Source organism: Citrus sinensis, chromosome 9, assembly GCF_022201045.2.
Source record: "Citrus sinensis cultivar Valencia sweet orange chromosome 9, DVS_A1.0, whole genome shotgun sequence".
Classification (NCBI taxonomy): Eukaryota; Viridiplantae; Streptophyta; class Magnoliopsida; order Sapindales; family Rutaceae; genus Citrus; species Citrus sinensis.
Window position 1 is genome coordinate 6,541,810 of NC_068564.1, and position 11,707 is coordinate 6,553,516.

Below are 11,707 nucleotides of genomic sequence, written 5' to 3' on the forward strand. Positions count from 1 at the left end.
AACAGACACATGGCGAAAACCAAAGTAGCAAACTATAATCCACCGGACCGAGGAAAGAACCGAACATGATGAAAATATGTTATGCCCGTCATTTCCTCGTGCGTATCATGAATACGTTTAAATTAGATAAAGTTACAAAAGCAATCCAAGAAAAGTTAACAAAACAGTAGTTCCAGCTGTTTAACAAAGACATGTTTGGACATTTCATGGAATTGGGCAAATTTTCCTTTAGTGGTGTAATCATGCACAATGTGATGCATAGGCAAGTGGCCCATGAAAAATGCAACAAAGATCAGTTGTGAATTAGTAATCATTTTATACACTTACAAATTCAAGAGTGATGCCTAGTTACGAGATTTTTTTATGATAAAAATGTCGTAGCCAAAAAAATAAAAAACGGAGCATAGGTTACTTTTTAAGTATTTTGACAGTTTGTAACGTGAGTCTTAGACAAATTTGACTCAAAATTTGACGACTTGGACCTCTAAGCTATGGGCAATACAGTTTAATTAGTATTAAAACCTACAACTATACGCTATGGGGAATACAGTTTAATTAGTATTAAAACCTACAACTATACAACTGCTATGGGGAAAAAGCCACCGCTGATGGGTGTTTGATAAATCAGTTCAGCAATTAAGCCATAAGCCAAAAGCCAAATGGGCCGTAATCACCCAATACTTTATTCAAGTGCATGTTTGTAATGCCAATTAGTTTGTAATGCCAATTAAGGAGCATTACATTACAAACATGCACATAAATAGAATATGTCAGCTTACCTTGCATTAGAAGCTGTGGGATCAGAGAAAATGGTCCACAACTTCATTGCATGATAACTTTTTTTTTTCTCCCCAGGATTGCAATAAGAAATTTGTTCAACTTTAAACCAATCCATCAACCTTTCCCACATTAAATTCCATGATGATAACTGGCACTTTTAATGATAAGCACATTCAAAAATTAGGAACTCATGGTGGATGGTGCTGCTGAAAGCTATAATTATCCATGAAGCACTCTGTTTTGTAAAATTTGAAAGTGCAAACTTTCAAGATTGAAAACTCAATTTCCAAATGGAGAGCTAAAACATGTTTTTGAACTATAAGACCATAACGTTATTTAAAGATAATGTGTAATTTGATTGTCGATATTCATTTCTGACACAAACTTCAAAACCAGTAGCTTCAACATTACAATTCTTCTTTTGCCTAATATGCAATATAAACTCCGAGTAATGCTTTCCAAGTCAAGCACCCTCATCATAATAACCAACCACCTATACTGATTATAACTTAAGTAGTTTACAAGCTTCCATTTCTCATTAACCTTTCAGCACAAAAGGGGCAGACAGATAATTGGAGAATGCTTACCAGCCTGAACCAACATGAATGGACTGCCAATTTCTCCATAGAAGACAGTAGTTGGATTTTTACATCCAAGCCTCCACATCTTTCTATGAGGGATTCCTATTTTCAATGCTTCATCTGCTGGTGGTGGGTTCATGATTCGGAATATTTAGATGAGAGAGTCCATCAGTTTTGCTTTATTTCTTGAAGCATTTCGACTACCTTTTTCATTTTTGGCCGTTTGGCTGGAGTGCTGTCAGTGCAGAGTAAGGCTACCTTTAGAGCTGTGAGCATTTCTTTCCTCCAACCAAAAGAAACCGTGCTAAGTCTTGCATCCAGTATCTGCTCTGGGGTTTCTCCTCTTGCAGGAGCACCATGAACCCACTTCACCAAATCTACCCCTTCACCAAAGTCCTCCTCAACAGGTAGTCTCGTTGTTAAGATCTCTAGCAATACAACTCCATAGCTATATACATTTCCTGGTGCTGTAACTTGCATTGTATATGCATATTCTGTAAAGAATGCAAAAATAAACATGAAAACCATGAGCCAGAGCAAGCGACAGAGGAAGATTGAACAATAAATTACAACATATAAATACCTGGCGGTATATAGCCAAAGGAGCCAGCAACAGCACTGATACTTGCGGTACCTTTTGAAGGATCTAAGAGCTTTGATATTTCAATCTCCCCAAGCAAAGGCTTGAAGTCGGCATCCAAAAGGACATTACCCGAGGAAATATCAAGGTGGATAATTGCCACATGATGAAGGAATGCTAGCCCTTCTGCAACTCCAATGGCAATGGATAGTCTTGTAGGCCAGTCAGGTCGATAATCGGGTTGCTTTGTAGACTCATGAAGAAGTTGTGCAAGTGTCCCATTTGGCAAGTAATTGTGCAGTAGAAGAGCAACATCTTCATAAATTACAAATCCAATTGGCCGCACTAAATTATCATGACATAGCTTGCTTAGCTTTTCAAGCTCCCTAATCATCTTATTCTGGTGATGAATTATAGTTCTGTCCATTGATTTCAGTCTCTTCACAGAGAGGATCAACCCAGAAGGCATAACAGCCTTATAAACCGTACTAAAAGTTCCACAGTAGATCATATTTGAATCCTTCATTGTTGCTTTGACAACAGCATCAAGATCAATTGCCTGTCTGAGATTCTCAACCAAGACATTCCCTGCTATTATTGATGGCTGGCTACTGGCTCCACTATCAGCAACGTCAGCACTTTTGGATGCTTTCTCTTGTCTCTCCCTCATCATAAAGAGCAGAACAACAACTGTCACAGAAATAAATACTGCCAAACCAGAACCAACAACGGCTAGAATGATCCTGTATGAAACTCTGTGACGGTAATTTTTACTGTCAGGACCATTGGCGTTTCCACATGAAAAGCTCAATGGCTCTCCACAAAGCCCTTTATTACCAAAAAAGCTCGAATTTGGGCTCTTTTGGAATGGCACAAAGCTTGGAACGGGGCCGGTAAGCAGATTATTTGAGAAATTAACTTCTATCAAGCTCAACATGCCTTTTAGCGCAGATGGAATAGTACCTGATAGCTGATTATTAGAGACATCAAAAGAAACCAACTTGTCGAGCTTCCCCAACTCAGGAGGCAGTGATCCATGGAGGTGATTGAAGCTCAGATTTAAGGCTATCTGCAGATTCCTGATATGACCAATCTCAGGAGGGATACTTCCCGTCAAATAATTACTGCCAATATGCAACTGAAGCAGTTTCATACAATTACCAATCTCATGAGGTATCTCCCCTTTTAATGAATTTTGACCCAATAGCAAGTATTGCAATCTCGACATGTCACAGATTGCATTTGGTATAGTTCCATTGAATCTGTTATTACTTAGATCAAGCTTGTTCAGATTCTTGCATGCAAGAATAGATTTTGGAATCTCACCAAACAAGCTGTTTTCATAAAGGATCAGCTCTTGTAGATTTATTAGTTGCCCAAGCTCCGGAGGAATTACACCAGTAAACCCGTTTGAAGCTAGATTTAGGAGAGTGAGATTGGAACACTGAGAAAACTCCGGCACAATCTCACCTGAGAGATTGTTATTGTCTGCTTCAAAGTATGTAAGGCCGCTAACATTTCCAATAGCCCTGGGAATAACTCCGACGAGATCATTGTTCCCAATCCGTATATTGGAAAGGCCTTTGCAATGACCAACTAATTCAGGAATATCACCAGTAAGTCTGTTCTGAGTGAGAACCAAAACTTCAAGCTTCCCTGAAGCAAAAATGCTCTTTGGAATTGGCCCTTCGAGCTGGTTCGAATGAAGGTTCAGCAATTCAAGTTCAGAAATAGAACCTAGATTATCCGGAATTTCACCAACCACTTGATTTTCATAGGCGGTAAACACTCTCAAATTGGTCAAATTACCCACCCAAAAAGGAATAGAACCATTCAGCTTATTGCTAGAAACTTGAAAATCCTCCAACTTTTCAAGACTCTTAAGCTCATCAGGTATCTCTCCCCCCAGCAAATTATTGGAGAGATTAAAAAATCTAAGGTTTTTGAGACTACCCAATTCTCTAGGGATGACACCTCCAAACTTATTCAATGACAAATCAAGAAACTCAAGCTCAGATAAGTTCCCAAAAGCAGATGGTATTGTACCAGAAAAGGCATTGTTAGAAAGATCAAGCCGCTTCAATGCTTTAAGCTCAGAGACTAAAGTGATGTTACCTCGAAGCTGAAGTCTGGAAAGATCAAGCTTCACCACAAAAGCTTGATTCAAGTCACAATCAATGCCCTTCCAGCTGCAGAAGTTTGTGCCGTTGACACCCCAACCAGGTACAACAAGCTCCTTGTTGATTGCCAGCAATGTAGGTTCATCATTTAACTGAGCAAACACAAGCTGAGATTTTGATAAAACCCCAAGGAGTAAAATAGACAAGAAGCATAAAAATGCCATTATTGAATGTCTTTTTGCGGCTGGGATGATTATACTACTTCAAGGCAGAGAGCTCAAAGGGCCATAACGACCCTTCAATTTTGTTTATTTGATCAAAGAATCAGAAGTTCATACCAAATCACTCAAGTTTGGTCACAAAACACATTTCAGATTTCTAAACCAATCCCTTAATTGCAACCCCATTAAAGATTTTGATCAGAAGACAGAGAGACCCACGTCAAAGGAAGAGAAAATAAGAAGCAAAGAAACAAGAAAAAACAAACAAAAGAGCCCACAAAAAATGAGTGCATTACAGAACATGGGTGGTTGCATATTTGCATGCAGACAAATCAGCCATCTTTTTAATGAGACACAACAACAGCAAGAAGAAGAAGAATGACTCACAAAGGCAGGACTTGAGTAATGTGACTGAATGAATGAATAGGGGTAACACTGTGACAGAGAGCAAAAGAAAGTGAAGCTAAAGAAAAGGGAAAAAGCAAAAGAAAAATAAAAACAGTACAAATAGTACTCAGTGTCTGTGGATGTATGCGTGATGTTGAGTTGGTGTAACACAGATGCTGTTGATTGGTGGGTCTGAAAAAGAATGAGGGAGAATTCTGGTTTTGTAAAGGCTGTTCACGAGAAATGTGCAGTGATGAGTGAATGAAGTGAAGCCAAGCCCTGCACTACGCCCTCACTGCATCAAATTCTCTCTCTCTCTCTTTCTAATGAGACTGCAAAGTTTTTATGATGTATATAAAAAATGGTACTCCCAAGAATACTAATATGCTTTTAAAAGTATTCACACCAAAAAAAAAAATAGCATTCAAGGACCGTCCCCACAATTTTTGGTACCATAATAGTGGGCATAATTAGAGGACGAGAGAAAAAAAGAAAAAAAAAATCATGGCATGAGTAATAAATTGAGTTTGAATAGCTCAACATTATCTTAAGAGCATGTTGTGAGTTGTTCACTGAGTTGTTACTACATTACCATACTCCCACAGCTTTGACACTGTTGGATAATAATCAGGTATTATTCACTTTTTAATTATACGACGATGTTTAGATAGTGAGATACATAATTTTATAAGTTATCATAATTAAATCCTTAAAAACATTCATATTTTGCACCGTATCCTATGCACATAATATTTATTGAACAAAGCAAATTTTATTACTCTAAATATTTAAAAAAAATTCTTAAAAAATCTAAACATAAGAAAAAAAAATTACATTTTAGTTTTATTTTTTAGCTTAATCATAATTTTATAGACAGTCCCAAAAAGAAATTTTACTAGTAAAACCTTTTTTTGATTAAGAGCATAGTTTCCACGCTTTTTTTTCTGTAGTTATTTTTTTTTCTCAAAAGATGACCAAGGTGAACAAAATATAAATTAATTTTTTTTTTTAAATATGAACAAGGTGACAATTTTCCTAATTTTTTAAAGCCAGTCCCCCTAGAAATAATGCCCACAAGCTATTACATTCATAGAATCATATCAATCCATTGTAAAAATTTATTAGTATTTGGACCATCTTCAATCTTTCCCTCACAATAACTTGATTCAGAAACAGAACAATTTATCCCCACAGATGCAGTTACCAAGGGTATGTACATAAAAACCTAGGATTCCTTCTATTGTGGGGTACATGGGCAGATGTTATTACATATGATGATGTATTATTTTGCAATAAAAATATCTTTCTCTTTTTTCTTTTTTTGTTTTTTTAAATTTTTGAATCTATTTTTATAATATAATGATAAGTTGATAACCATCAATTCTTATATGAATCAAATTTTCTATTAATAGCGAATACAAATATTATAAACTTTCCAGACAAAACTAAACCAGCTTGCTAATTAAATGGCAGAATTTCTGGGATATGCCTTTTTCTTTTTTCCCTGAGCTGTCACATTCAGAGAAGGTCCTTGTGCAAGAAAATTAAAAAGATCTTGCTCCCAAAAAAATAAATAAATAAAAACAAAATAAAGCAAGATGATTAGATACATCCTGGTTTTATCTCTAATTTTCGGACAAATAACTATTTGTTGGTCTTAATCTGTCGATATTTTGTACGTTGCTTAATTAACTTGTCATTGTGTGATGTAAAGAGATATATGTTAGCTTTATGTACAAGGTGATAGCCGCCACATATCCTTATTCTTGTCTTATGATGTTATGCAAAACGTATACTTGTATTTATGTATCATAACGATACATATGTGTGTGTGTGTATAATTCAAAGAAAAAAAATCATATATATAAAATTAAGCATCAACTTGTAACAAAAGAAATATGTTAATGATGGACAGCTAGACCTTCAATTAACTTACAATTTAATCTTACAATGCAAGCGTTTATCTATTCTCTGTTAAATTGTCAAAATGAGTTAAAAAAATGACACAATTATTATCTATAACAAAAAAAAAAAATCATAATTTATATCAAATTAGTATTCTTCAAGAGCTGTTTCAATATATGTAAATTGATACTCAGATAATATCATGTAAACTGACACCCATATAATGTTATATAGCGGTCACTCAATTATCAAAATTTTATATTCGAGAAAATTGAGAAATATTTTTTTACCAGCTTTGTATTGTGTTTAATTATAACTACTTATTAATTGGATGGTTCTCGCCTCTTCATTTTAAATGAGAATTAGATATTAGAATCTCTTTACGAGACAATCAAGGTATTTCTTTCAATACAAAGGAGTAGACAAAAAATAGATCATCTAAGCTTAGAAATTTGGACTCCATACATTTTAGTTTGGGCTCATTCTACTAAATGGTATAAACTTAACACAAACGTTATGTATTCAAATCGATACACACAAAATCACACTCAAAAATCAAAAATAGAGAGTTTAGTGGTTTCCAGCACATCTTCAGAAATTTGAAGTCCTTATCTCACAGCCACAATACAATACTGGTCATTAATCTCGGGGCACAGGGCTTAAACTATCAAAGCACATATTGGGAAAAGACAGTACTTAAAATAAAAGGGAGGCAGAAAAGCTATAGTAAAAACAATACCCAAAATGACAGGACACTCCAAAATATACACAATGGAGGAACAGCAGAGAGTTACACAATGCTGAGTGGCAGAGTCTTGTGTATACCTCCATGTATATATTAATTAAGGTTGTTTTAATCTCTTTTGCAGAATCTTGTCGCCCTAGAAGTGCTAATTTGTTTGGCTCTGTGTCCTAATTTTTAAAGCTCTCTTGGAATGCACACTTTGTCCTTTAATTGTTCTTCCCCTTTTACTCTTTCCATTATTATTTAATTTAAGATTATATATAGTAATGTTATTGTGTGGTATCTTTCTTTAACTTTAAATGGATTATCAAGTTTTCTACTCTCGTCAAGTCAAAAAAGGACCTGAATAATAATAATAATAATAATAATACGATATAATAAATTAGGAGAATGCCTTTCAATGTATTGTGTATCATTTTTATGGTGAATATGATTTCATTTATGCATTTATGCGCATCTCTCAATTTTCTTTTGAAATATTAACTTACAATGTTTATAACTAATTATATTGTAAATAAGAATGTGATGGTGTAATTTAAATATTTAAACTAAAAAAAGTTGGATCTACCTCCATACTTACCATAACAATTCAATAGAAAAAGTGCAATTCACCATGAGTATCCAATACCTTTCATAATTATGGGCTAAAAGTTCAAAGATATCTTTCAAAGTTTTTTTAATAATTCCAAATAAAAGATGTTCACCCTATTTTCAAAGGAAAGAAATGTCCATTTCTAGAATAAAATTCATTATATGAAATTATTAAAACTTCATAACATCCTTATTATTATTTCGAATAAATTTTTATCTTTCCCTTAAGTTTTCTTACAAATGTCGTCCGATTCATAGAATCGCTTTTCTTTTTCGTCACTTTAATTAAAACAATTTCTACTCTGATTACTTCTAGCAAAAAGAAAAGAAAAAAAAATCATATCTAGCATCTATTTTCCATAAGATCATAAAAATTGAAAAATTCTCATCACCATGAGCAAAAATAACCCAATAATTGAAACAAGAATTTCCATCAAATGTGACTTCATTTGTTACTTAGTGAATTATTGAAGAACTCATGTCTCCAGTCTTCACATCTTGAAGTCCTTTCCTTTGCTTAAACGGAGGAAAAAAAAACAATGAAAAGGGAACCAAAATTGAATTATTTCATATGGTCTGTAGGACCCTCAGTAATGGGTAATGCTTGTGGCTTCTCACAGACAAGTAGGGTCTGGACTGGATATGTCTGTGTGACAGTCAACTGACCCCCACCATATTCTTCAAGAATATATCATATAAAAATATAAAAATTATAATAATATTAAATATATAGAATGTTTATATTATTCACATTCAATTTTGAAAAATACTTCATCTATAAGGACTTTTAGTTAAAAAAGAACAAAGACAACATTATGAATGATTGAATGCCTTAGCACCTTTCACTTATGACTAGAATGAAAGCATTGCATACAACAATACTTGATGAATTGATCAATCTAACAAAAGGAAAAAAAGAGCTCAATTTTCAAATATGGAGATAATGATTGTAATTGACTTTCCAATTTTACTTTGCATTAACTTTAATCTTTACGTAATAACCAATTTAAATCTTATTAATTAAATTAGAGTAAAAAAATAAACTGATGAGGCAGAAATTATGCAGGAATTCAAGGATTTTGATGGATAGGTGGAGTACAATCATGTTGCATTCCATTACAATGTGGCATCAATTCGAAACACTGAAGGATTCCAATGATAAAAATTTTTGAGTTGCGTGAGAATTTAACAATATCTTCAGACAAGAAAACTTTTTTATTAGCCGACCGTCTTACAAATTTATGTCAAAATTTTAAATAAAGATAATCTTACTTTTGTGCCAGTTTATCTTCTATTTTTAAATATAAAAGATAAGTATTGTTAAATTTTATTTATTTATTTTATAATATTTTAAGAGCGAAAAAAATAAAACAAACACCTTGAGGGAGTAGATTCTTTTTAAGAAACAATAAACATAAAAATTTTAGTATGTTCATGGGTTTTGAGAATTATAAGTATATGAATAATGATCTTTTTTTTTTTATCTAAGCAAATAGGGATGACATTGGGGAGGGAAGGGGAGGGGCCCAACATCCCCGTACCCATCCTGATGTTTTGGATATGTCCTTATTCCCTCCTTGTCTTCGTCAGAATTGCTTGAGAGGATTCTCGTCTCCTCCGTGAATAATAACAAGAGATCCTTGAGGATCCCCGACACCCGAATAATTAATATCTTTTTAGTTTTCAAACTTAATTTAATCATATTAACTTAAAAATATATGAAATAAAATGAGAATGATCTTGAATGAGCCTTATTTCATTCTACTCCTTCAAACTTTTGGTATGTATATATAATATTCAAATAATGATTTTCAAAACAAAAATCAAATAATGTGATTTTTATACAATATTGACGTGATTGTCATCCACGAGTAATGATACCTGCTAATCATCGACTATGGCGCAACAAAGCTGCATGTGTGGTTACTAGTTGACATTGCGATGAGATAGGCTACTTGACCATTGACAACGTGACGTACTACTGGGCTATGATAAGATGAAGACGAGTTGGGTACTTGCTACTGCACGGATAATTTGGAAAGGACGAGTAAGACTGTGAGAGAGTGATTTGCAGTTTGATTTATGAGTTATGAGCTTGTGTGATTGTGTGCTTTTGATTGTAGTTAAGTATAAATTATATTAAACATTTTATATTAATTAATATTTATATTATTTGTATAAATATTTTGATATTTTTTATTTACACCAATATTTAATATTTTATAGTTTAAAACTTATTATTTATTCACTAATAATTATAGAAAAATAAAATAAAAAATTAAAATTAAAATAGGGAAATGGAGAGGGGATGGAGATTCCACTTCATCCCCATCCCTTCCCCAAATAAGTAATTGGGTAAAAAATCACCATCATCACTTTCCCGAATAAGAAATTTGGGTATAAAATCGTCCTTGTATCCTCCCCAAATGGAAAAAATCTCTGTCCCCATAGGAATTTCTGTCATTCCTATAAGCAAATCTAAATTTTACAAGATATTTTCATACATATGGCGTATGTATTTTTCTCAGTATATTAACAGAATTTTCTAAATGTTTTTATTTTCGTTTATGAACCACTAACTATATGATTGTATTCATTTAAATAAGATGTCAAATATCATGAGAATCCTGACCCGTATAGTAAAGCGAAGCTCGAATTTAACATGTTTTTTGTTGGTTGGCTTGATTTTAATATAGATTAGAGAAAATATTCATTTCTTAATAATGCTCTGATTAGGTTAGGATGCTATGCCATTGCCACCTAAAGTAACAGTGAAAGTTGATAAAGGAGAAATGAATGCAAGTGATGATAGCATCATTAGTATCATTTTCAACATTGACTGCGCAGAAAAGGCTCAAAGGGAATTGCCTGTTTGTAAAGCCAATCCCTCCAACTATGCAACAACAATAAACAACTAAGCTACTAATTAAAGTTAAGTACTGTTGTCAATACCCACCAACCATTGTGATTACTGAATTAATTAGGTTGATGATATCTTGATTACTATGCTGCTTTTTTTTCTTAGGAGAAAATAATATGAACTATATAACATGACTAATATTAAAAGAATTAATTTGTATAAATTTCAACAATGTATGTAATTATACAAGAGATTCGAGATGAATTAGAATGAAATTAATTAAAAGGGGGTCTCTTTGTCTTTGACAATATTAAGTGAAATGGCACCTTCATTCCATCGATAAGATCCTGCAATTGTACTAAATAAGATCCAAAACCCACATTGAGACTTTCCTTTAACTTTATTTTAACTTTCCAAAGACATGACTCCACTCTCCCACACTCAACCAATGGCATGTGGATGGGTGATGGTTGTGGGGAAGCCACTTTTGGTGATTGTCATCCTTGTAACCACAAAAAAGAAAAGAATAGAAAGTTAAATGACTGAAAGAAGCTAATTTGAAAAATTGAATAAAAAAAGGAAAAAGGAGGGAATTTTGACTGTAGAATCTCTATTGATTGTGATTGGGTTCTCTCTTTACTAGACATGCATCATGAGCCTTGTATCATGTATTGTCTCACCTGTAACTGGCATCGAGGGGCCTTTCTCTCTAGCCTTTGTATTTTCTTCTCTTATAACTTTTTTTTTTCTTTCTTTAAAAGATTTTTATTTTTTCTCTTTCCACAAATCACCTGTTTCATGTGATATGATATCTTGTGTACAACGTGAAACTCTTCATAAATAATTTCAAATTAGACGTTTGATGAAAAATATTGAAATATCATTGTTCCTTTTCTTACATCAGAACTCTTTTATCAAACATAAACACTTTACTTTC

At 33.3% G+C, this 11,707-nt stretch overlaps 1 protein-coding gene across 1 annotated transcript; it reads right to left on the reverse strand.

Annotated features, from left to right (window-relative positions):
* Window positions 1–1,114: 1,114 nt before the first annotated feature.
* On the reverse strand, window positions 1,115–5,036 carry LOC102624730 (leucine-rich repeat receptor-like tyrosine-protein kinase PXC3). The gene is made up of 2 exons (XM_006489874.4): window positions 1,945–5,036; window positions 1,115–1,855 (listed from the first exon to the last, which is right to left on the reverse strand). Exons 1-2 carry the CDS (start codon window positions 4,283–4,285, stop codon window positions 1,530–1,532), a joined length of 2,667 nt encoding a protein of 888 aa, XP_006489937.2. The 5' UTR covers window positions 4,286–5,036; the 3' UTR covers window positions 1,115–1,529.
* Between the last annotated feature and the right edge of the window lie 6,671 nt (window positions 5,037–11,707).

What these genes read in the sequence shown, in the direction of transcription:
- LOC102624730 (XM_006489874.4), bottom strand. Translation starts at nt 4,285, where the DNA reads ATGGCATTTTTATGCTTCTTGTCTATTTTACTCCTTGGGGTTTTATCA. An exon ending in CTTTGGCTATATACCGCCAG is followed by an intron (nt 1,856 to 1,944) that starts GTATTTATATGT and finishes CATTCTTTACAG; the next exon opens with AATATGCATATACAATGCAA.